Below are 26,756 nucleotides of genomic sequence, written 5' to 3' on the forward strand. Positions count from 1 at the left end.
AACTTCTGATTAGTGTTGGTGTTTATTGTTGTGAAAGTGAGCCCAGGCAAGCGGGGGAGTGGAGAAGGAGGACACTCCGGCGGGATTCTCCGGCACAGTAAAAGGCGACCGGACCCATAATAGGCATCTGCCTTGATCGTGAAGCAGTAGCAAGAATAATAATGCTTTTGCGGGCCACTTTTTTAGTTTAATTATGAAAAAAACTTTGCACACTATTCTTTTTTTGAAATGCACCTGTATATCATATAAGCAATTGAAAATTAGGTTAGATGGTCAGAGGGCCGAGGTACATAACAAGTAAAAGCAAAGCAAATTAAAATTAAAGCAAAAAAATACATACCTGATTCTCGATTATCTCTTGACTCCACCGTTGGTCAGTCCATGCTGAGGTTTCCTCCAAATCTGTGTACTCTCCCACCTGAAGGTCAGAGTGAGTCCTGACTGCAGCTGCTTGCTGAACTACAGACAAAGCTGGACAATACAGACCATACAAAGATTAAACAACTTCTAAAAGTTCAAGTTTGATCAATCACCTTAAAGGGCCCATATTTTACACCTTTCTGGGATTTAATTTGAGGTATTAGTACCCCTTAGATGATATATCCGTGGTTTAAAGTAAAGAAAATGCTGCAATGTGTATTTCCATGTCCTCTCTTCTGCCTCTCTCTTGAACTGAAGACAGAACAGGCTGTTTTCGCCTGCCTCTTGAGTCCGTCCTGTGATTGGCTGACTGCACTTTGAGTGACACGCAACCAGGCCTATCACCGGTCTCATTCTGGCACATTCCCTCTGGTAAACACAGCTGAAACGTTGGTATGTCTGGACACCATTATAGAAGACCAGCCACATATTCATATCGTCAGACAGGATGTTTTTGAACGGTAAGTTACATCGTTCTCACGTTTGTTCAAGTTTTAGCAGGACAGTCGGCCAATGTAGGAGTACCGTCCCGAGTTACACCACCACCGTTGGGGGGCGGGGCGCCCCCCTAATATAATGGTAGGGGAGACTGAAAAAGTCAGCGGAGTGACTGTTTTTATACTTTGAGGGTCCTTACTGACCCCCTTCAAGTAACTACTGATAGTAAAAGGCCAGGAAAATGTATTTTACACAATATCGGCCCTTTAAACTCTGTGCATTTGAATGAGTTGGCTTAAAGCGGAGGGTTAAGATGGCTTTTTTTTTCAATTTCTCTACAGTTCTTAAAACAAACCACAAAGATTAATGCACATAGAAATATATGTGGCATATCAACAAAGCCGTAGGCATTGTGGTAAATAGACTGCAGTTATATAGCACTTTTCTAGTGTTATCCACCACTCAAAGCACCTTACAAATCACATTCACTCATTCATTAATTGTATATACAGTGATTTTTAGACACTCATCATTCAGACACTGGCATAGCGGAAGTCAGGGGCAATTTGGGGGTTCAGCGTCTCTCCTAAGGACACATTTCCACTTAATGAGCCAGGGATTAAACCAACAACCTACATGTTAGTTAACAACCTGCACTAACTCCTGATCCATAGCTGTCAATGTGTGCATTACCTGAGTTCACCAGAAAAACAGTCCTCTTGGCGTTTCTTTGATAATGTCCACGGATTTGGTGGGAGAGCTCTTTTGTTAGAAGTACTGCAATAAAGGTCTTCCCTGAGCCAGTATTCAAGCAGACAATAGTATTATGTTCAAGAGCTGCTTCAAGAAGTTCTACCTGTGGAGAAAAATGTAGGAAAGTGTGAACCTAAATAAATATAATACTCATCAATTAATACATAAATACAAAGCAACAGCAATGAATAACTTTCTACTTGTATGCTGCTAGTAAACATGCATGTGGATAGAAACTTCCTTGCCTGATATTTCCTAGGTGTATAGATGTTGTCATGGATAGCCTCCTGCTGCCATGGCAGACCAAAGAAAGGCCCCATGGGTGAAGTAGCTGGAGTGACAAGCTGTAAGCCTGCCATGTTTCAAAGAGTTGGAGGTCAGGGGGCTGGGCTCCTCCAGTCGTCCACTTTATTTCATTTCATAATGGTCACTGGCAAGTTCACTGGCAAGGGAAATAAGGATACCACATTAATGTACTACCTTATTAATGTTACACAAGAGTCACTCATTTAGGTGCTATTTGCAGTTTGGTTTTAACATGGCAGCACTATATATTAAGTTTGAGTAGACACAGAACAGCTTGTTTAGACTGTTGAGACAAACAACAGTTTGTTTAGTGATTAGCAACAGCTATAGTAATCCTTGGACATCAGTGCCCTATATATTGATCACACAGAGTAAATACCTCATCTCCCCAACAGTCAATCATAATTGAAAGAGCCTCTTTAGGAATCTAAAACCAAGTCCAGTTGCTCTTGATAAAACATTTGTTGATTATCATTTAGGCCCTATACAGACCTGTGTTGGGTAGGGCTGCAACTAACGACTATTATGATAGTCGATTAGTCACCGATTATTGAAACGATTAATCGGATTATGAATGACACAAATTGTCAATTGCTCTGATTTAGCAAACAGCTTTCAATTAAGCTTGAGGTTGTTCGAGGCATGTGATGACTGAAAATAAAGACAATAAAGATCGATACTTCATTAAAAAAAATGTCTTTTAATAAACTTTGCTGCATATAAGTGTACAGTCGTCTTCGGACTAAATAATTGTGAATAAAAAAAGGACGTTTGTCACGCAATAGGATAACATTACGCTTTTTAACTCCTTAACAAAAAGTTTAAACCATATTTTTGTAATGGATTCTAGAATCCTGCGCGCAGGTATATACACGTTTATATTAGGGCTGTCAATAGGTTAAAAAAAATTAACTAATTAATCTCACATTTTGAAATTCATTAATCTAGGTTAATCGCAATTATAAGTTTGTTTTTCTTCTAAAGACTAAATCTTATAAAATAACGAGTAATCACTTCAGACAGCCTGTATTTTACACAATGTTGTGTTTTCAAAGAGGCTCAGGCCTATAACACCTACCTATAAAGTGGCAGCCAGGTCGTTAAATATCATGTATGATAAATTGTGCACAAATTTTTTTTTTAAACCAGCTGAAAATATTCCCAATGTCCTTGGAAACAATAAAACTGCTTTCTTGATTGAAACATCCAGATTAGTAAAAGGTAAAAAAAAGTGGTGTATTTGAGACACCATTGGTACTGTCATCTTTAACATTGAACAACACACACAACAGCATAACAAGTGGCCTTGGTAAACTGAACTGACATTCAAATCTGTCATGTTAAAGTGCAAAAACTTAAAGTGCAAACAAAGATGAAAATGAAAACAGCAAGATCTCTGCTACTTCAAAGGTCCCACCATATGCACATTTTACCACAGTTGATATGGTTCCTTGGGGTCTTAATGAAATGTCTGAGACATATTTTGGTCAAAATACCACAAGGATAATTTAAAACAGCACCTTGTTACCCTTTCTAAAACAGCCCTCCTCAGATTGACCTGTTTTGAGTGCTGGAGACAAAGATACAATATTGCAACCGTATTGTTTTGAACCAGAGTCAGGTGGAACGAAGCCTGGCTGCTGGAGCCCCAGCTCCCCAGCGCAGACCCGCAGTGGGGGCTAGAGCAGTTAGCTCCAGCTCCCACTGCCCAAAGCGCCGGTTAGCTCCGCGCTAGGGCCACGCAGACGAACACACACACACACACACACACACACACACACACACACACACACACACACACACACACACACACACACACACACACACACACACACACACACACACACACACACACACACACACACACACACACACACACACACACACACACACACACACACACACACACACACACACACACACACACACACACACACACACACACACACACACACACACACACACACACACACACCGAGGAAGATTAAAAAAGTGCACATGAGGACGGAAAGAGTGGAGTTGCCTGCATGGTACAAGTAGCTTCTCCAGTTTAGCCAGCTCCGGTGAAAGTGCTGACTGACGTGCAGTGGTCACTGGTGAGGGAGACGCTGGCAGCTTGCTCGAGGAGCTGAATTTTCTTCCGCACACCGGAAGTAAACAAAGTTGCATTAACTGCGTTAAAATATTTTATCGCATTAATGTCGGGCACAATAATCTCATAGATTAACGCTTTAACTTTGACAGCCCTAGTTTATATATAACATCTGACAGAGGCGAAACTTGCCTCCTCTTCAAATGCGGGCATGTTGCTTCCATACAACAACAAGCGGAGAAAGCAGAATAGCGGGCTGACCGGCGCTGAGAAATGCGCGTCCCGTGTATTTACAGGCAGGCGCCTGCGCGGTGGAGAATGGCACGGCGCTTCGGCGTCCAATGTTAACCTGGCTTAACTAGCTAAGCTGCAAAAGCATCAGGGCTTTTTTACCAAGCTTTCCACATCCAGGGATGTAGCTGTCACGACCAGCTTTGTGATTAGTGTTGTCACGATACCAAAATTATGACTTTGATACTATACCTGCCAAAATATCACGATACTCGATACGATACCACAAATACGATACAATACCACAAATACGGTACGATACCACAAATACGATACGATAAGATATTAATGAAAACTACATGGTGACATCATAGCATTGATTATACACGGCTATGCAGGCCTATTGTCCGTATCTGACTATATGACTACATAGTTATTTCCACAAGTATGAGTTACATAATTTTACAGGTGTGTGTTTGAGGTGAAAAAAGGTAAAAACATGCCACCTGAGCGAGTGAGTGGGGTGTGTGTGTGCGCTGTCTGGGCACGGGCGCGCACGCAAACGCAAACACACTCCTGTTTTTTTCATGCTGGCCTGATACGATACTGATTTGACAAAATATGACGTTCCCGTTCAACATATGAACACTGCACAGGGAGCCACTGCAGAGGGGCCGAAGAGCCGCTGGCCCCCGGCTTCAGAGAAAGAACGACTTGTTTTTACTGCTCCACTGTGAAAGAGATGCGGACGTTTCAGTCCCGCCTCACACCCCCCCCCCCCCGGTCGCGCGCCCCACATGTTATGTCTCAGCCCGTTCGCGCCCCACAGTTTGAGAAAGAATCACTTTCAACAAGCCGAGGACGGTCGGCTCGGCCATGTCTCCCTGAGATCACTCGCTGTGAGTGAGGACTGCCTGTTGCATGTGTGCGAGCTGGGTAGCCCCGCCCCTCGCAGTTAATGCATGCAGGCAGCGTGACAGGGAGCGGAGCGGTGACTGCGCTCTGATTGCGTGCTATTATAATAAAGTACCGGTACTAAAAATATGCTAAACCGTATCGTTTTTAACGTCAGGGTACCACGTAGGGCTGCTCGATTATGGAAAAAATCATAATCACGATTATTTTGGACAAAAACGAAATCACGATTATTCAAAAATTATTAATATGTGCCCTTATTCTGAAGTCTATGCTTTATTTTTTTTAATGACTAACCGGAAGTACCAGTCACTTCCGGTTCCGGTAAACACCGACTACGGCTGCGTGTCTTATTCCTCTGTGAAACCATGCAGGATATCGGTGCCCGGTTATTCAACCCTTAATGATGGCAACATTAACACTCTCCGTAAAAACACTTTGTAACTGAGAACTTTGAAATTTCCTCTCATTATTAAATGTCCGGTCCCCGCACACACAACTCGCCTCCTTCACTTCACAGCTGCTTGAGAGGGAGTGCCAGTCAGCGGGGCCGCGCTGAATGCTTTGGGGGAAGGACTGAAATGCGAATGCGTCTCTTTTGAAAAAAATGCCAAATAATCGCTTCAACTCGATTATAGTAGTTTGGAGATCGTTTGACCCAATAATCGTAATCCCGATTAAATTTCGATTAATTGAGCAGCCCTAGTACCACGGTACCTTTCTAGTACCAGTACACAGTGCAACACTATTTGTGATATCCCAAAAAATCGCAATAACGTAAGCCATTCTCTGATGGGGAGTTTATCAAAGACTGTTTGGTGGACTCTGCTGCACCAATATTCCCTGAGAGAAAAGAAGCATTTGAGAATGTGCCCCTCTCCAGGTGAACTGTATCGAGAAGGATCGAGGACATCACAGGAAATCTGGAACCTCAGCTGCAAAACAAAGAAGACGATTTTTGACTTTTTCTCCTTGGCTCTAGATGAGAGCTGTGATGTCCGCGACAAAGCACAGTTACTCATCTTTGTACGTGGGATGACAAAAGACTTTTAGATTAAGGAGGAGCTGGCAGCAATACCGTCAATAAAAGGGACAACGACTGGGAGTGATTTGTTTACGGAGGTAAATGCATGCTAGGACAAGCTGGGCCTCAAATGAGACAAACTGGCAGGTGTTACATCCGATTGTTGTCCAAATCTGACAGGATGCAAGATAAAGTGAGTGAAATAAACCCAGAACTTAAATTGCTATATTTGCATTGTATGATACATCAGGAGGTCTTGTGTAGGTCAGTGCTAAAAAATTGTAACTGATGTTGTAACTGAATTAGTTAACTTTATGAACATGGTGACAAGGGCAAATACATCCAAGATCTCTCAGATGCAGACTGGATGGCAGATCTTGCATTTGGTGTTGATGTTGCTGCACTAATGAATGCGCTAAATAGCTAACTGCAAGGCAAGGGCCTATTCGCACACGAAATCTACAGGCTGGTGAAGGCTTTCTTGAGAAAGTACCAGTTTCTTTCAACCAATATTATCAACCACATGCCAACACTGATAGAAGCCACACCATCAGTTGATCACCTCTGCAGGTCCTCATCCATATAGGGGGACTGCATGGTGAGTTTAAGAAGATTTCAAGACTTCAAAACAGTTGTAAGTGAAATGCCCATGATTTCTTGTGCAGTGTGGAGGATGCACCTAGTGATGTTCAGCTCAAACTCATTGATCTGCAGTCTGATACACTACTGGCAGAGCACTTTAAGTCATTATCACTGAGTTTTATTCTTCTCTCAAAGAGGAGAACTTTCCATACTTGAGGAGGCATGCTCAGAAGATGTTGGTTCTCTTTGGAATCTACCTCCATATGTGAACAAACATTTTCTGTGATTAAGTTTAACAGATACAGATCCTCTATCACTGACGATGATGTCAGCTATCCGTTGCATATCCACCTCAGACATTCAACCTGACTTCAGAGCACTTGTTCATGCTCAACAAAGACTAGGTTTCTCTCACTGAACAAGAAAAAAGAAGAGAAAAACAGCAAATGGGGTGATTAGACTACGGGCTAATATTAATAGCACTTTGTATAAAGTTAATTTAATGCTGATCCTTGAAATACTGCAAAAACATGCATGTTTTGTTCACAATTGTTCTCGTAAATGTTGATTAAATAGTGATATAATGTTGGTGTTAATTACTTTGCCATAACATTTACTCTTAGAGTAGAAGCTTATCAAAATTAATATGAGCAGAATTGAATTCAGCCCTCTACAACTGTCACCGTTCATATGGACCCTTGTATTGTCCATCCCTGCACAATATATTGAATATTTGTCATTATCGCAATATCAACACACGTGATATACGTATCATAAAAGACTGCTTGAACTCCGATTATGGTGTTTCATGTGCCATGCATACACGCTCTTCATGTCAAATTATTTGGCCAATCAGATGGAGACCTGCTGTCTTAGATTATAAATTAAAGACATTCAGATTATTGACAGGTTTTTCCATGAGGAAATAATTTTCAGGAGAAGAGAATCGAGAGAAAAGAGAATTTGAAAACGGGACGAGGCTCTGTCAAATCTTGCGCCGCCTCCTGACTAAATTCTACTGTTGAAACTTCTAGTGACCACATTCGTCCCGAGCCTAATTCATGTGTGTGTGTGTGTGTGTGTGTGTGTGTGTGCAGTGTTTCCCCTAGGTTTGCAGCTTTGGGGGGGGGGGGGGGGGGGGGCAGAGCGCCGCGGGGAGACACAGACACAAAAACTTAAAGGAATCATGATGTTAAAGTGTTTCTTTTAATGATTTTGAACTGTACATCATGTGTCTGTCCAGTTTGTCCCTTCTGTAGGACTGGCAGGGAGACTCTATAAATGGCCGGGTCTGGTTTCCTCTCACAACTGCCTGTTTATGCTGTCTACGTATTCAACAGAACATTCCTAAAACCAAAAAGAAAACTGAAATAATCGCCTATTCATTCTCTATGAACTTTAATTTATCTATCTATCTGGCTATCTATTTATTTATGCATACATGTATATATGTATGTATGTAATGTATGTATTTACTGACCAATAAATACATACATTACTGCAGAATCTGGAAACATTTTTGATTCCGGTACTTATGTTTATCACGTCTACACGAAGCCCTGTCACGAAAACACGGAAACGCTGCAGCGGAGTGGTTGAAATCGCTGTAAAGACGTCATGGAGCATGCGCATAAAGTGAAAGAAGACTAAAGTCGAGATCCTACTAGCAATCTTCCCATAACGACTTCTCTACCACCAGACATCCCTTTTACCACAGCAATCAAACAGGACTTGATAGAATAGAGCACTTCGCCATAACCCTCGTTTGTGTTAAGTTACCGTTTTGAAACTTCCGTCTATAATAAAAAATCTTTTCACGTCAGATTTGCCGGTTTTGAACAATGGTCTGATGAAAATAGATTAAACAGTGATAGAAGGAAGTGACGCAGCGGGGTTAATAATGGTTCAGGCTGAGGTTGCGAGGCGAGGTGCGTTCACGGTTAAATACAACAAGCGGAGAAAGCAGAATCGCGGGCTGACCGGCGCTGAGGAATGCGCGTCCCGTGAGAACAGCCAGGCGCCTGCGCGCTGGAGAATTGCGCAAGATCAGTCTTGTACAACCAGGGGGAGTATTTCCCCTCTGACAGCCAAGCTGGGTCAGAACCTGTCATCCGGTGGTGACAGCAGATTCTAGTCTGGGGCAGGGCGTGCAACACGTGGGCTCTTTTCTGTACTCGGAGCCAGAGCAGGAGAGCTCCTCCGAGAGTGGCTGTTACCATCATCCACCTGGGAGCGTTTAAAAAACGCGGATATTTGTAACTTCTTCTCAGGTGGTTCATGCGACATGTTTTCAGATGGATGTTCTCTGTCCGCTGGTGGGAGGTTGCGCGCTGGGAGACACGTGCGCGCATTTGGATGGAACTCCGCCGTGCGCGCTACAGAGAGCAGAGGAGAGATCTAACCGCGCGACCATGTCGAGACAGAAATGCAAGCTATAGACCTGTTTTATAGGAAATGTAACCTTAAAATGATTTGTGTAGAGATCTGGCGCCATATTAAAAAATAAAAAATAAAATAAATAATTAACTTGACCTTCCAGGGGGGGCGGGAGGTGCCGTTGGGGGGGCGCAGCGCCCCCCTAATAGAATGGTAGGGGAAACACTGGTGTGTGTGTGTGTGTGTGTGTGTCTCTCTCTGTCTGAAAGGGTCAAATGTAGCTTTTGTCTTTTTATCTGATTAATCAGAAAAATAATCAACAGATTAATTATCAAAATAATCATACAATGCAGCCTGTCATCTCTGACTGCCAAATACAGTGTTTTCAAATAATCCATTTTGGGTAGGAAGGTTCCTAACGAAGGGAAATAACCAGAATGTCTTTCAGTGACCGCCATAATAAGACTGTTGAAATACTTTAAATGATACGCAACCAAGCTTTAGTGTTTCAAATCTTATTATCTTTAGCATCGGAAACACTGGACCATCCTTGGCAAAAGGAAAGGAAAAAATTACATCCAACAATTCATTGTGGCAACAACATTTGAAGTAACATTGCATGTGCAGCTAGCAGATCCACAAAAATTCAAAAAACAGAGCAGCTTTTTAATTCTTATGACACAATGCAGAACTGATGTAAATCCTCACAATTTCTTGAGCTCCTGATTTCTTCATTATCAAATCTGTCAAGTCCAGAGTCACATTGATCAGCAGGCATATTGATCATCATCATAAGTAAATAGGCCTACAATTAAAATTCCAATCGCCCATTTGCCGAATACACACAATTTTCATTTATAAGGCTTCCTCCACATATATTCTTTCTGTTATATTAGTTTAACCTTCCATGTAAGTTTATTTTGTTTTTATTTTAAATTTGCCATAACAGTGGAAACTCAGTTTAGCGCTGAGACATATTTGAAGTGAGTCAACTTATCTTTGATTAAAACTAATGTAGACCCAAACCACCGCCTGCCAGTCACACGTTACTTTTTATTTTAATTAACCTTATACAAAAACGTAACGCCTTCAGCTAACCAACACTTGACCACTCAGTTGCAGACACCCCAATGACTAATATAAGCAAGTTTTTCAACAACTATTAAAGTTAATTTAACACAAACTGTTTAACAGTTAGACGAATTAATACGCCCGATCTTAACAAATCTGATTAAACATCTTAACACTAGGAGCAATGAAGCATGTCAAGGTTCTTGGCCTGATTAAATTGATAAATTGTGATTCGTAATGTTTGCCAATAACAAAGTTCATGTTAAATTAGCTTATTGGCTTCACTAGTGCTAATAGTAAATACAGACTTGATGAACAAACGAAGTAAGCAATGCCACCGACAGTCCAATTGACCTCTTGCGTTACAAAGCAGGCAAAGAGGTGATCTGGAACCCCTCTTGCAGTGTTCAACATGGAACCTTTACCTAAAATGGCTAGAGAATATGAAGTCAAAGAGATCGCGCCTGCCATAAGCCAGATCTTGGCCTAGCTATCTTATTGACCAAAGAAACGTATTTCCGATTACGCTGGGCTGTTTCTGACTGTGTGATTTGTAGATTTAAATTGAAACGTGGCCTTATCCAAAATGTACAGCGTGTAATGCAACACAACATCTAAGCAACAACTATAGCCGCCATGCACCATCAGCTAGCTAGCTAATAGCTAACAAGGCCGACACATTAAAAATAGTATTTGAGAAATACGAATCATACAATTATGTACTTAATCTCACCTGGTGTATGTTCGTAGATTGATCGTCTTGACTAAAGGGCTTGAAATCATTCGTTTGATATCCTCACTGCCATCCACCCTTACTTATCCGACTTGGTGGGTTTCCTCTCACGGTGGTACCACGTCCTTTTACTTAGGCCCTGCTACGCTAGGAATATAACGTATAATACATAGCTATCCGCGGTACTAATGACACGCTAGTCTCGTTTAGAGAGCGAGAATCCCATTCCCCTGGCTTCTTCTTCTTGGGGGTTTAACGGCAGCTTGCATCCTAGTTGTTGCATTACTGCCATCCTCTGGTGTAATTAAGCTTCTACATTGTCCGGTTTTTCTTGTCATAATACTGTCATCAGTCCTGTTCTCCGAAGAGAGTTTCCCAGATGATCCTGCCTTGTCGTCTCTCGCCACACTCCACCATCATGCAGACGTTTCAATGTCTCATTACCCACTCTGTTTTGTATGGAAAGCAGATGTCTCCCTATTGTCTCTTGATCCCAGTGCTGCTGCCACTCATTATTGATTTTCTTCCATGCAATACCTTTTCCCTCTGATTTTAAAAGTTAAATTGAGATATCTTTGTTTTCTTTTTTTAACGCCAATGATTGGATAATTTGTCCACTCTCTCTTTACCCATAATGCCCATGTGCGCAGGAATCCAGATGAATGTGACCATAGTGCCTTGTTTAACTAATCGTGCATGTATTTCCTTAATTTCACTGAGTAGGTCTTTGTGATTATTGGATGTACCTATCTTAAGACTGTGCAGGGCTAATGCTGAGTCACTGCAGACCAGAACTCTGTTGGGATTAGCTTGTTCAACCCACTCAGGGAGAACCATTGATCTGCAGAGCCAGAGCGCCCCTCCCGTTCCACATGTGCACACACAGTTTTTGCTGAGGATCCATCATACAACCATCCCATAGTTTAGCCTGAATCTCTAAATTATTCCAATTAAGCTTTGAATTATTTCCTCTAATCCTTTTCCTTGTGAAGAACATTACTTCAGTCTTTTCAACTGAAAAATTAAAGCCCTATTTGTTCACCCACACATCCACTTCATCTTTATTTATTTGGGTTTGCCTTACCTCATCTATAGGCTACTGAAGTACAGTATCTCTTCCTTTCCTCAATCCAGCTTGACAACCTGCAATTTTATCCTGTTTCTCTACAAATGTACATCAGTCTTTGATTTACCATTCACTCCATCAGTTTACGTATGTGCAATGTTAATGTAATTGGTCTAAAGCTTACTGGATTGCTTGTGTCTTTCCCTGACTTCCTTATGGGGACAATGACTGCCTCCTTCCAACTCACAGGTATTCTACCTTCCTCCTACACTATTAATATTGTATGGTAATAATAATTTGCTAAGCCTTTCTTCACGTTTTTTATCATCACATAGCATTTCTTTATCCTTCCTTTTTGCAAGTCATACAACCTTTAACCAGTGCCATTTTTAATTATTTCATAGTGAATAGGACGTTCAATTAATCTTGAGTATTTTCCTTACTTTCCGTACTCATATTGAATTTAGTCACTGCCCCTCGTTCCATCCTCCGAAATATTAGAACTGTGTACTTTTACAAACGTTCTTTAGCTCAGCTTTTCTTTATTAGTTCCAATCCAGCTGCTGTACTCCATTTGATAGAACGGGATAACTTCAATCCTCTTCAACCCTTCCCAATTTTCTGATAATTCCCCATACCTCTTCTACTGGGGGTTTGTTCCCTAATGAGTCACTAAAGGCTTTCCAAAAATAGATTTTTGCTTGACTTATTGTCCTCCTTACCACTGCCTGAGCTCAAATACTTATTGTTGAGGAATTTTTGGAAGGACACAAAGTCTCCACCCATCCTCACTTAGGCCAGTCTGACCACCTTTCCCTTTTTCTCACCCTGGCATATAGGCCTCTCATTAGGAAAACTATGCCTAGTGTGAGAAACATAAAGATTTGGCCCGAGGATGCTTCCATCCAACTCCAAGACTGTTTGAGCGCACTCACTGGGATCTATTTGCATAACAGGATGTAGCAGACTACACATCCAGTGCCCTGGTTTACATACAGAACTGTATTGATAACGTCACTGTCAACAAACAGATCAGATGTTATTCGAACAACAAACCATGGATGACCAGGGATGTCAAGCTGCTGCTCAGAGACCATGGTTCAACCAGGGGCGGCTCCTGTTATAGGCGCCACAAGAGACGGATTTATCATGACGTGATACATGCAATGTTAACCAATGCAGTAACGTCACACCATCATCCTCTAGCCCTGGGGACACACCGGAAGCAGAAGCGCTACGAAGCACCACGAAAAGCTGTCCGCCTCCTTTCCGTGTCCCATGTTAATCGATTGGGCTGTTCACACCGGCAGCGAAGCACTGGGAAGTGCCAGGAAGCCGCAAGCAAATTGGGCCAGAAAACACATTTAAAATCGATATTAAACGATATAAGTGATATATTATATAATATATGAATGATTTGAAATGCATCCCATCCTTTTGATTTCCCCGCTGTTCACCTGGAGTTTAAATTTCCCCAATTATTGCCCCTACATGATGAAATATCCCCATCTATGTATGTATGGACAGATAACAAAAGTGAAAGTCTTCAAGTTTTTGAGTTTGGTGTGACGCTCGGCTCACATGGAATGAACATATAGACAACCTAAAAAGTTTTAAATGTGATGAGATGTCTAACAGGGTCAGAATGGTCAATTAAAAATGTATGTAGTGCTTGTCAGATCTGTGCTAGACTATGGTTGTTTCGCTTATGGTTCAGCAGCTAAAACATTGTAAAAGAAGTTGGAGGTTGTGCAAGCTCAAGCGTTGAAACTCTGCTGTGGTGCTTTCAAATCAACATTTGTGTCTACTCTTCAAGTTGAAGTTGGTGTAATGCCTTTGCATCTGTTAGAATTGAATATTTAAGCTGATGTGTGGGTCTGACTAACTATTTGCAATAAAGGAGGGGGGGAAGTATGAGTAGTTTTAGCTAGATATTATGCCTTCACACAAATTATTTAATAATAACTTTTTCCTTCCTAGTGTTTAATCTTGGTATTAGAATGTATGTGCGTCACAACTATGGTCAGTCTCACACCTGTCTTGATTAGAGAGCCGAGGGAGTTTGTTATGGTTCATTTGGTGGAGCCGAGGGTAGAGGAACATGACATTTTCTACTCAAGGCTAGGTTATGAGACAACATCAGACTGTCAGGATAGAGTTGTCTTGCAACTATCAGAGTAATAGGAAAACGGCTCCTTTGTCAGGTGACAAAGAGGCGTGGGACCACGCCTGTGCATCTTCAAGGGCCGAACCACAGTGATTTGCGGTGACGCCCCTTCAATATTTTATAACCAATCACATTCAATCTACTGTTATAATTATATCAAATCCCTTCTGTTTGGGGCCATTATTGACTACCTATTGCTAACTGATTTAGCCTAGGCTGTGATAATTGTCCATAGCTATGTGGTTCAACTTTTCATTGTTTCTTAATAAATACTTTAATTAGACCAATCTCTTCTCATCTTTGGGATAAACTAATACACACACACTCACATAGGGAAGGAGGAAGATAGGAGAGGGGACACAGAGAGCAGGGGAAACACCAGAGCAACGGCCTGAGTCGTGACAGAGGGAGCGTTTTGCATGGAACAGTATAAAAGTAGCCAGAGACATAAGCTACATCAATATTTTTCAACTTCTTTGTTCGGCTTATTCCCAGTCGGGCTGAGCAGGGAAGAAGGAGAAGAAGAAGAAGAAGAAGAAGAAGAAGAAGAAGAAGAAGAAGAAGAAGAAGAAGAAGAAGAAGAAGAAGAAGAAGAAGAAGACTTTGACTTTTGAATAACTTTATTTATGACAAAATACCTCTTAGTTATTCAATTAGAAAGGACAAAACATTTAATAAACTCACACATCATACACCAACCCTAAAATTTTAAAACCAGAAACTGGTTGTCCCCCAGTGAGCACAGGACCTGTCCAACACCCCACACAGCCCTGAAACCCTCCAAATTGTCCGTCAGAATCAGTCTCAGAATCAGGTTTTATTGGCCAAGTAAGTTTACACAAACAAGGAATTTGACATGGTGAAGTGGCTCTCAGTGTGCTTGCACAGAATACACATCACAAAAACAAAACAATACAAACAGTACGATGGTCTAGGAAAAAGAAAGAAAAGAAGTGCAGGGATAAATATTAAACAGTATGATACAGTAGGGTTGAAGTAAATAAATATAATTAAATATAATTATAATAAAATATAATTCCGGGAGTAATTTTACAGTGGTATTTATAAAGATTCCGGGTTATTGCACAGTGCCACAGTGGGTTGGCTGTTCAGAAGTGAGACGGCGAGGGGGAAGAAACTGTTTTGGAGTCTGGAGGTTTTGGTAAACAGAGATCTGTAGCGCCTCCCAGGGGAGGAGATGGAACAGCTTGTGTCCAGGGTGTGAGGGGTCTGCAGTGATCTTTCCTGCCCGTTTCCTGACTCTGGAGGTGTACAGTTCTTGGATGGTGGGCAGGTTGGCACCGATGATCTTTCCTGCAGACCTGACTGTCCGTTTGAGTCTATTTTTATCCAATTCGGTGGGCGATCCAAACCAGACAGTTATGGATGTGCAGAGAACAGACTCGATGACTGCAGTGTTAAACAGGATCAGCAGCTCCTGAGGCAGGTTGAGCTTCCTAAGCTGGCGCAGGAAGTACGACCTCTGCTGGGCCTTCTTGATGACACAGGACTAGCTGTTCAACTTCCCGCCTATATGCAGACTCATCATTATCCCTGATGAGGCTGATGACTGATGTGTTGTTTGCAAATTTTAGGATTTTAACAGATGGGTCTCCTGAGGTGCAGTCGTTTGTGTAGAGAGCGAAGAGCAGTGGGGAGAGCACGCATCCCTGAGGTGCACCAGTGCTGACTGACCGGGTGCTGGATGTTATTTCACCCAGCCTCACCTGCTGCTTCCTGTCTATCAGGAAGTTTGTGATCCACTGACAGGTGGAGGCAGGCACAGTGAGCTGGGTGAGTTTGGTGAGGAGGACTTCTGGGATGATGGTGTTGAACGCCGAGCTGAAGTCCACAAACAGCATCCTTGCATAGGTGCCTGGGGAGTCGAGGTGTTGCAGGATGTAGGGCAGCCCCATGTTGACTGCATCATCCACTGACCTGATTGCCCGGTAGGCAAATTGCAGGGGGTCCAGGAGGGGGCGTGTGATGCCCTTCAGATGGGTCTGTGCTGGGAATTTTGTATTTAATTCCCTGGTGAGGAAATAGACCATCAGACTGAGTGATCAATTCAATGATGTGGCATCTGTACACCAACTTTCGTTGATATAAAAGCAGATTCCTCCTGCCCTCGTTTTCCCCGTTAATTCCGTAACGCGGTCCGCACGGTGGAGTTGGAAGCCCGGCAGATGAAGGATGCTATCAGGGATGGACTTACCAAACCAGGTTTCAGTGGAGCACAGGGCAGAAGATCCTGATAAATCCCTGTTTATCTTGTTTAGGAGCAGCAGTTCCTCCATTTTATTTGGCCGCGAGCGAACATTGGCCAGATGTAACACAGGGAGCGGAGTTCGGAACCCCCGCTCTTGCAGTCTCACAAGCGCTCCAGCGCACTTCCCTCGCCTGCGTCTCCTCCAAGCTCCACAGAGGGCTGCTGCTCCTCCGACCAAAATCTCCAAAAAAGTGTCTGGGTCTGTAAAGTCCGGTTAAAGGGTTTGGGGAATGAAATGTCGGACATTCATGAGTTCTTCTCTGGAAAAAGTAATCGTAGAGGAGGTGCTGAAGACCGTACAAATAAACAAAAACATGAAAAGCACAAGAGAGCGCAACACCGTGGCAGCCATACGCGGCACCATCGTAGAATGTGAAATAAGCATGTTCTATCCTCAGCCAAGCTGCCACCAAACCCCTCAGACAGCGCAGTGGATCAGTCCAGCCTCCAGGGATCTATCACGGAGGTATAAAAATGAGTGATTCCAGTCAGTTTGTGCTGAGGAAAGTTCAACAGGAACAGCTGCTTGTCATATTCGAGGCCCCCGGCTCTCCAGAGCAGCAGGCGTGCCACAGCCAACCAGCACAGTGTGGAGCCGTACAGCAGCCACTGAGCTGCCTGCAGTCTAAAAGCAGCAGTCCTGGAGATGATGTCTGTTAGTCCATGGCCCCCCTCTGCCACAGGGAGGTACATAACGGACGCACGCACCCAGTAATGACCAGACCAAAAGAAGTCCACCAGCAGCCTCTGCAGTTGTTTCATGAGTCCCGGTGGAGGAGTAAGCACCTGGAGTCTGTGCCAGAGGGATGCTGCAACCAGGTTAGTGACTATCAGAGTTCTTCCCCTGTAGGACAGCTGGGGTAGCAACCATTTCCATTTAGGCAACTTTGCCTGCACCTTCCCAAGCACTCCCTCCTAATTCTGCCTCTCTATATCTTCACTGCCTAGATACAATCCGAGGACTTTTAACCCTCTTATTCCCCATGTCAGGTTCCCAGGGAGACGGGGTATTCTCCCTGCGTCCCACTGACCAATCGCACAGGCCTCACTCTCTTCGCTGTCGTAGCCTTCTCATATAATGCCAGACTGCCCTCTAATTCTTGTACGTCCCCCTGACCCTGGACAAGGATGTTTACGTTGTCAGCATAAGCTGATACTATTATAGGGGGGCTGTGAGCCAGCTCAGGCAGACGCAGGCCTTTCAGCCAATTCCTGAGCCTACACAGGAGAGGTCACACTGTAGGGCTGGCCTGAGATGGGGCATCCCTGCCTGATCCCTCTTTTGACTGGTAGAGGTCTGCTCAGCCCTCCCCCCACCTTCACAACACAACACGTATCATTATATGATAATTTCACCCAGGGCAGAAAGTGCTCCCCGACACATTTTTGCATTTAGCAGGAGGTAGCTAGCTATTTTTGAGGCACACAGCAACTTTCTGATGCAGCGGCTTCTGGATTCTAATTGGCTTCAGCGCAGTGTGGTTTTTCTTAATTAAAAGACTGGCATTAGAAAAAAAAAGATTGGCATCCATCGATACATAGATTTTTATATGCAGTGATTAATAACATCTAAAAAACATATTTAATTTAATATTTAATGATAAAAATATTTATTGTCACATTGTAAACCCTTTTCCATTATAGTTTCCGCGGCCCCCTGGTGCCCCCACTGGGGGTCGGACCTCCATTTTGAAAAGCAGTGGTCTATAAAACACTTTCACAAAGAAAAAACAACCACAAACACAAATAATGAACACATTTGGGTGAGTGAAGTGAAAAAGTAATATTTCCCCAAACCAGGTGAGAATTCCAGATCCAATTATTTAACCATAAAAGATCAGGATCAGTTTCTGTGATCCTCCCGTTACCTACCACCATGAAAAATATAGTCATCCTACAATATAGGGCTATAATTATTATTATTCATTCAGCATTCAGCTGTAATAGAAAACAGGTTATCCTTAGATACAACTTGTCCGTTGTTTGGCCCCCCATGGCCTAGGGGGTAGAGTGGTCGTTCTTCAACAAGAAGGTTGGCGGTTCAATCCTCACTCTTTCCCATCTGCATGCCGAAGTTTCCTTGGCAAGATACTGGACCCCTAAAAAAAAAATGGCCCCTCATAGATGTTGAGTGTACTAATTATAAGTCGCTTTGGACAAAAGCGACTGCAAAATGACATGTAATGGCATGACTGTAATGGTATAGAGAGATTTGATCAAAGTGATCTATCAGAAAGAGGGCATAATCTCAAATATGCAACTTAAATGGACCAGACAGTTGTCAAAAGGAGATATTATGAGCAGCCAAAACACAATGTGAACTGGAGGCTGTCGTTTAGGACCAATATTAAAATAAACGGAAGGCAGCCTTTGACTTTATCTATCAGTTAAGTAATTCCAAAAAGAAAGAAAAAAACCTGGAAGCAATGGTTGTTTTTTAACGATCAAAAGTCCAATGAACTGCAGGTCAAATTGAGCGAGCAGGCCTCGTGCATCAATGCTTCTATCGCCACTGTTTTCTGAAGCCACTTCTACAAGGAGACGCATGATGGCAGGTAGTCTATCAAGAACAGTGTGGCAAGCTATATGCCGGCAAGCCCACCTTGTTTCACTCAATCGCTGAAGTTCTCTGGGTGCTCCAGGATACATTTCTTTCTGTATGTTCAGCCACTTGTTGTGAATGTACGAGCCAGACACAAATACATAGAGTCTCTGCAACAATGCGAAAAAACATTCAGCTTGTGGTACTGCCTTAACTGTGTCCACAAGAACAAGATTAAGACAATGGGCATTACAATGTACATAAAAGGCCTGTTTTGCCACCTCTTTAATACGAGCCTGAACGCCTGAGTGCTTGCCACTCATGACAGAAGCCCCATCATATGATTGCCCGATCAGGTTACTTTTGTATTCCAAGCCACATCTCTCAAGTACCTGTATTATTTTATGCGTCAGGCCTGCAGCATCTAGGCGGTCTGCAGATTCAAAGTGCAAAAAGCTCTCTTTTACGGCTCCTGCATAATAATATCTTAACACTAAAGAGATCTGCTCCTTTTTTTTAAGGTCTTTAGTTTCATCTGCCATAAGGGAAAAGACTTCACTCTCCTTGACTTCGTATATGATGGAAGCGCGTACCATTTCAGCTAATGCATCCAAAATTTCATTTTGAATTTGGTGGCTCGTGTATTTTGCATTGCGAGGTCCTGTCATTTTCTTTTTAACAACTGGGTCATGTTTAGCAATCATGTCCAATATAGCCAAGAAGTTTCCCCTGTTGTCTGCATCTACTGTCTCCTTGTGTCCCCTCTGTGAAATATTCTGGGTTGCAGTTAACAGTAGGACTTCTGCTAAACTTTTTATGTAGGCACGATTTTCCTCTATCTGCTTATGATGTTCTTTACTTAAAGTACTCATTAACAAGGCATCAGCATTATCTGCTCTCTCATATTCTTTCCAAGCAATCATTGCATTTGTGTGACCCTCTCCCTTTGCATGTCCACAAAACCCTCCATCTCTGAATGTTGCCTTTTTCCAGTTTTTAAAACCCAAGGCTGACGTAAACACTGACTCTGTGTGTGGGAGGCCAAAATGCCTGCATGCATAACAGTATGCTGAGTCTTGTGACAGTGAATATTCAAGCCATGTGTGGATAGAGTACCACGATGCCTGAAAGTGTCTGCGCCTGTCGCCCTGGAGTGTCCTCGGATAGAGTTTCAGACGTGGCTGGACTGGACTATCAGTTCTTGATTTGGAAATGTCTGTTTAAAAATGGAAAAAAAGGCATATTCAATTATTAAATTACAGCAGAGATTAATAATCAAGATAAACTCATACATTGGAGTGTACTATCCCATGTTACATCTAATGGATTATCTGAACACTATAATCTTCTTAAAAACGTTATAGAATTGAGGCCATTCATCCAACTCTACTCCAGTTGAGGTGAGTGGTATGACTCATACCTGTTTATGAATTATCAGGCCACTGTATCAGATTGGGCAAAACTGAAGTGGAATTAAAGTGTCCAGTATGTGTGAAAGAGTGAGTATACCTGGAGGTCCACTTGGGCCGCCACTCGTTGTTGGAGGCTCCTCTCTCTCGCTGTCTGAATCTTCTCTGTGGGAATCTAAATATATATATTAAAAACATTAATAGGTGTTTAAAGTATTTTCCACAAGGTGTAATGATCCACTATCCAATTTCACAGATACAAAAGATTAAAATTCATTTTCTACAGCATTAAACATATTCAATATAAACTTGTGGACAATATCGATGGAAAAGTTAGCAGAAGAGTACAACATACAATGTAAGATTGACAATTTACCTGGGGATCCACTGGGGCCACTCCTCAGGGAGGACTCTTCTGTCCTGCTCTCAATCAATCTTTCAGAAACATCTAAAATAATTACAATAAGGTGTACAGGTAATTTTCCTAAAGGTTTTATAATGCATGCTATATAGTGTTTAACAAACACACTATAAGCTAAAGTATAATATTAGTGAAAGTGTCTCTGGGAAGCAAATACAAATATGCCATACTTTAATGATATATGATGATATGTTTTACAATGCACTTTCAACCTGACCTGTATATGAATAGACACACTTTAAGCCAATTGTAAATAAGATAACCTCATACCAAGCTGTACTATATGTGAGTCTCTATACTGTATACCTGGAGGTCCATTTAAGTTGCAGCTCTCTGGGGGCTCCTCATCCTCGCTCTCTGCCTGTTTTTTCTCCATCTCATCCTCATTCTTTGCCTTAGCTGTCTTCTTTCCACTTGCCCTGAAGAAGGCCGCTATGTCTGCCTTCTTCCTCTTCATTATTTTTCCCTCTTTAATGACACCTATCCAAAATGCATACTGTATATACCTGACACAATCATAACACGTTCTGGCAACAATAGCAGTTAACAGCAAATAACTAGATCGAAAGTCGATCCGAAGTTGCAAAAACAAATGTGTGTAGAGACAATGGATGGTAAATGGATTTGTATTTATATAGCGCTTTTCTAGTCTGATGATGACCACTCAAAGCGCTTTACAGTACAGTTTCACATTCACCCATTCATACACACATTCATACAGTGCATCTACTTGCAGCACTTAGTTATTCTATGGTGGGCCGTTCAGGGTTCAGCATCTTGCCCAAGGACACTTCGGCATGCAGATGGTTCAGACTGGGAATCGAACCGCCGACCTTCAGGTTGGAGGACGACCACTCTACCCCTCAGCCACAGCCGCCCAAAACAGACAAGAGAGAGATTATATTAAAACACTGTACACAATCTCGCAACGTAGTTATCAAATACAGCATAGCATATAGCAATTTTAACAGTTTACTATGTTCTCCTCCGATCTAGCTTGCTTCTAAACTTCGCAAAATAGATAGTCATGGGTGGGATAGTCACAGTTATTAGAAGACAAAAACAACATCCATTATGATATCATACCTTTCTGTTTTGGGTTTCTTCACTTAGCCGCAGGTGCCGGTCGAAGCGTCAGGTGGTAACAGGCATTCTCAGGCCATGCTTGAGCCGTTTAATTCAAATACAGGATGTGTGCGCGCTGCGCGAGGCTAAAGGGTCCGACAGTGTACTAGCGGTGCGAGAAAGGTTCCGAATTTTTCCACAGCCGTCAAAACTTTTGACCGCTCTGATGTGGTGCTTGGGGTGGCCAATGGGGTGGCCGAGATTCTACGGGGGGTGGCCACCCCCTGGCTCCGCCATTGCAAACTGCAGGGGGTCTTGTGATGGGCACGCCAGCGGTCTGAGGTGTGCCAGGACCAGTCTTTCTATGACCTTCATGATGTGAGAGGTCAGTGCCACCGGCCTGTAGTCCTCCAGTGCAGCAGGACGTCCTTTTTTGGGCACTGGGAACAGGCAGGATGTTTTCCAGAGCACTGGCACTTTCTGAAGGTGTAGGATCGGGTTTAAGAGGTGCTGGAGAACTCCACATAGCTGGCTGGAACATGCCTTCAGCACACGAGGGCTGATGCTTTCCTCTGCTTGAGCCTCTCCAGCTCTCTCCTCACCTGGCTGGCTGTGATGTGGAGTCCAGACTGGGGGGTGGGGGGTGTCAGTGGTGGGGTTGAGGGTGGAGGTGATGAGGGTGGTGCAGAGAGGTGTGTGTCGCAGGAGGTGGTGGTGGGCTGTGGGTGATGTGAGGATGTCCTGGGGGTGGGAGGTGTGAAAAGGTCTGTGGTGAAAGCCAGGGGGGGTGGGGGGCAGGGGGTGATGGGGGGAGGTGGGGGGTTGTTGCTCGGAGAAGCAGAGGAGGCAGTGGAGGGTCCGCTGGGGGTGGGGGGATTGAGTTGAACCTATTGAAGAAAGTGTTCAGCTCGTTCGCACGTTGTTCATTCCCAGCTGCTCCCCCACCTCTCCTCTGGAAGCCGGTGATCTCCTTCATCCCACTCCAGACGTCCCTGGTGTTGTTGTCCTCAAGTTTGTGCTCCAGATTTCTTCTGAAGGTGTCCTTGCTCTCCCTGATGCTGCGCTTGAGCTCCCTTTGTACCCGCTTGAGTTCTGCTCTGTCCCGTGATCTAAAGGACCTCTTCTTCTCGTTGAGAAGGACCTTCAGGTCGCTTGTTACCCACGGCTTGTTATTTGGGTAACAAGGTGTAAGGTGTTTATCAGTGAGACGACTTCTATGTGGGTTTTTGTTCATCTTCACCACAGAGAAAAGTGTGTGGGTGAACTTGACGGGGCAGGCACTGGGATCTTTGCAACGCTGAGACAAAAAAAATTTAGACCTGATGTTTTGTCAAGATTCTTCTTATTTTTTTGTTCATAATCTTGGTAAAACGCTAGTCCAATGTCTGCCATTTTTGTTGTTCTCTCGGTTTACTGGCGATCCCTACTAAAACTTTTTGCTGTGGAGTGCTTTAGTTTTTGGGCCACCTCTGCATGATTTTGCAGAAGATATTCACTCTAAACATGTACAATTTTACAAAACTTTTGCTGAAATTAAATATAATATATTTACAGTGCCATAAACATGCGCATCCTCCTGTGATAGAGAAAAACGCGCACGCTCACCAGTTGAAAACTGATCTGATCTGTTCAGTTTACCTTTCACCGAAAAAAAAAAAGTACCATGAAAAACTGTGTGGGTGCACTTATGTTAACTGCCGCTGTTTTTAAAGACAAAGGGTAGTCGCAACAAATTCTGATTTCATTTGCTTATTGTTTGTTTTTTGAAATTCTACTGATTTAAATTATTTGAAAAATACAAACGACTACAGGTCAGAACCATTAGCTGATACAACAATAGTGAAATTTTCATATTCTTGAAACACAATACATTCAAACCATACAAAAATACACAGCTCAGAATAGGTAAATAGATTTATTTAATCAGAACAAATAACATTGTTTAAATACAAGTTCTTTCAAACAGTTATTTATCCTATTTCAAACCTTTCATAAAAGATCATCTTTTTCTTCAATAAAGCTTTAACTTGACATTCTTCTTCATAAGCAATAGCTTAAACTGACAGCAGGCACTGGCATATAGGTCATCTTTGCATAACATTTGTACTCCAACAAATGGGACATTCTAATTTTGCTTTTATTCTATTTGATTGTCACACACACTGACCAGTGGGCTCATGATATTCATGTCATTTTTTTTGTGGCATAAGATATAATTTTGTCCAGGCATTGCATAGTCTTCTTTAAAGGGACACTTGATTTCGCATGTAATGCTACATTCACATGCATGACAGAACTAAGCTTTATATTTAGCATGGCTATATAAATGCTATATAGTACACAAGTGGTTTATTAAGCTATATACTGAATAACGACATATGATTATGGCACAGAGTACAAGTGACTTAGGCATACATAAAAATCTGAGGCCATGATAAATGTATACCGCTTTTCAATTAGTGGTAAGTTTGTTAACTTTAAAGGTGCTGCATATAGCATATTATAATTTGAAAGTTAGTCATCCATGTCATGGTATCCTCATAAGTTACAAGTGTGCATAAGCAACTGATCTTGCTTTTGTTTCTTGAAGATGTTTCACCTTTCATTCAAGACGCTTCTGAAGAAGCTTCTAAGGAAACCTCTTAGATGTGAGGTGAAATGCTTATGTACACATGCACACACAAGTACAACTCCTGCAGGTAAAGTTTTAGTTCTCAAACTTAGATTTTTGAAACAATGGCACCAACAGTTTTGTAACCAAGTTGAATCTACATTATATTATTTCATAGCAATATCTAGGCAGTGGGGTCTTGTTTATTTATGTGAGATTTACAATTATGTCTAAACTGAAGCAGAATTTAACAAGTACTTACACACATACTGTAACAATTGTGAAGTTGCACAATGCACAAAGGCTCTATTGCTGTGTCAAGATACTCGTAATTTGTCGCTAAATGAGATTTATACAAACACTTCAAAGACTGTTTTAGGGACTTTTATCATTGCACCTCTTCTATTTATCATTTATCTATTTATTTTATCAATCAGATATTTGTCTTATTTGGATGTCTTTGACTTCTTTGTGAGCTACTGGATATCTAAATGTCCCCATGGGAATGAATTAAGTATCTGTCTATGAATGTCAAATCTATATTACCATATCAGTAATATAGATAAACAACCCAAAAAGGGAAACTAACTGTCTTTGTGATGGTGTGTGGAGGTGATAGAAGTATGCTTTTAGGAGTGTGCCAGGTGTGGAGAAAGATGGAATATAAGATTTAATACAAGCTATAGGTATGTGGATTTGCACAAAATATTATTGCTCAGGCATTGGCATAAACAGCACACTGGTCAACAAGGGGCAAAGGTAGATTGCTTTGTAAATATTTTCAATGGTGGATTAGGCTGTGAAAATGATCTATCACCATGCTCAAACCAAAATAGCATCCCAGGATAGAAAAGTATCAGCTTTCATGAGGTGGTTGTACAGTTAAAAAGAGCTTCAAAGAAATAACTAATATAAATTACTTTAGTCTTACTGAAACATGAATAGATATAAAGATTATATCGATTTTCACTTTCCTCTTGTATGTTACATTTTAGTCCTACCGATACTTGGGGTATTGTGATGTCACATGACATCACTGACTGTCATGTGATGTAATGTCAGTCTGGCACATCCCCTAACACAGGCAACTAAAGCAAGGGCCGGGTTTACATTTCCTACCTATCTCAACAAAGCCAATGTAGCCAATCAGATAAGCCTGGCCTTTATCAAGAGGGGGCCTCAAAGAGACAGGAGCTTACACAAAAAAATATGAAGAGCTGCAGAAATGGACAGAATAAGAAAAGCGATGTATTTTCTGATCATTAGAACATATAAGGCTTTATAAGTAATGACCTAAAATAAAATGATGAACCTGAATGAGTATGTCTGCTTTAAATAGATGCAGATTAGCTGTTATGAAATCTCTGCTAATATTAGGATAATATATAATAATATAAAAGATAACAAATATTAATCTTTAGTTCTTTAGAAGAAAATAGTGAAACCACTATTTAAAACGAGTGAAATCACAGGAACAAAGGGTTTGAAGTGGCACAGCCTTTATATTGAACTGAAATATTAAGGTTGTGTCTTGTTATTTGTGGTGTTATAGTCATGCATGAATGTGGAACCTCAAGAATTACAGTTAAAATGTTCTACATAAGCCATGGCTGTAAGATGGTTATGTGGGTGGAGGTCCGTCATAGCGAAGCATGATGTTGAAGGATCGGGCAAAGTTGTTGGAGAACGAGCAGCTGTTGCCTTCATCCATGAGGGGCAGGAGGAACAACAGGAGCAGCAGTGCCAGTAGAGGGATCCAAAGAATAAAAGCCAGCCGACATACCCGCTGCAACAACCCGGGCTTCTGCAACAACAGCAGCAACACAGGGTTAAAACACATACACACTAAAATTGCACTAAATTTAAGCATCTGAAAGCTGCCACCTAGCCAGAAGAAGGGTACTGTTTTCATCCCCATCTGTGTGTTTATGAAATCAGGAGTGAGGTAAGTAATACAGATGTAAAGTTATGCACAGAAAAGTAGATAATATGTATATATACAGTACAAGGTTGCAGCAGATGAATAAATACTGTTCTCTATGAAAATAAATATGCAGCAGATAAAGATATATAAACAGATAATGAGCTGTTAAGGTGAATACTGATATGAAGGATATATGTAAAGGACAATCGCAGCAGATGAATAATTATTTTAGTTTATGAATAAATATATATAAAGCAGATATGTAATATATGAATAAATAAGTCAATCGAAGCAGGTAAATGAGTATAAGTGTATGGTAGCTGTTGAGCTGTTCAGTAGCT

General features: G+C 42.0%; 2 protein-coding genes across 2 annotated transcripts in view; both read right to left on the reverse strand.

Moving 5' to 3' along the window:
• dicer1 (dicer 1, ribonuclease type III) overlaps nt 1-11,095 on the reverse strand; it is a 64,490-nt gene extending 53,395 nt beyond the window's left edge. The window contains exons 1-4 of the mRNA XM_061082128.1: nt 10,942-11,095; nt 1,857-2,053; nt 1,552-1,714; nt 341-471 (exon numbers count right to left, since the gene is read on the reverse strand). Coding sequence (XP_060938111.1) covers nt 341-471; nt 1,552-1,714; nt 1,857-1,970 — 408 coding nt within the window. The 5' untranslated portion in view covers nt 1,971-2,053; nt 10,942-11,095. The remainder of the gene's footprint in view (nt 1-340; nt 472-1,551; nt 1,715-1,856; nt 2,054-10,941) is intronic.
• Nucleotides 11,096-23,776: 12,681 nt separating this feature from the next.
• Nucleotides 23,777-26,756, reverse strand: part of syne3 (spectrin repeat containing, nuclear envelope family member 3) — a 68,381-nt gene continuing 65,401 nt past the window's right edge. Inside the window, exon 17 of the mRNA XM_061082419.1 lies at nt 23,777-26,295. Coding sequence (XP_060938402.1) covers nt 26,113-26,295 — 183 coding nt within the window. The 3' untranslated portion in view covers nt 23,777-26,112. The remainder of the gene's footprint in view (nt 26,296-26,756) is intronic.

The sequence above is a fragment of the Limanda limanda genome, chromosome 12 (assembly GCF_963576545.1).
Source record: "Limanda limanda chromosome 12, fLimLim1.1, whole genome shotgun sequence".
NCBI classification, from domain to species: Eukaryota; Metazoa; Chordata; class Actinopteri; order Pleuronectiformes; family Pleuronectidae; genus Limanda; species Limanda limanda.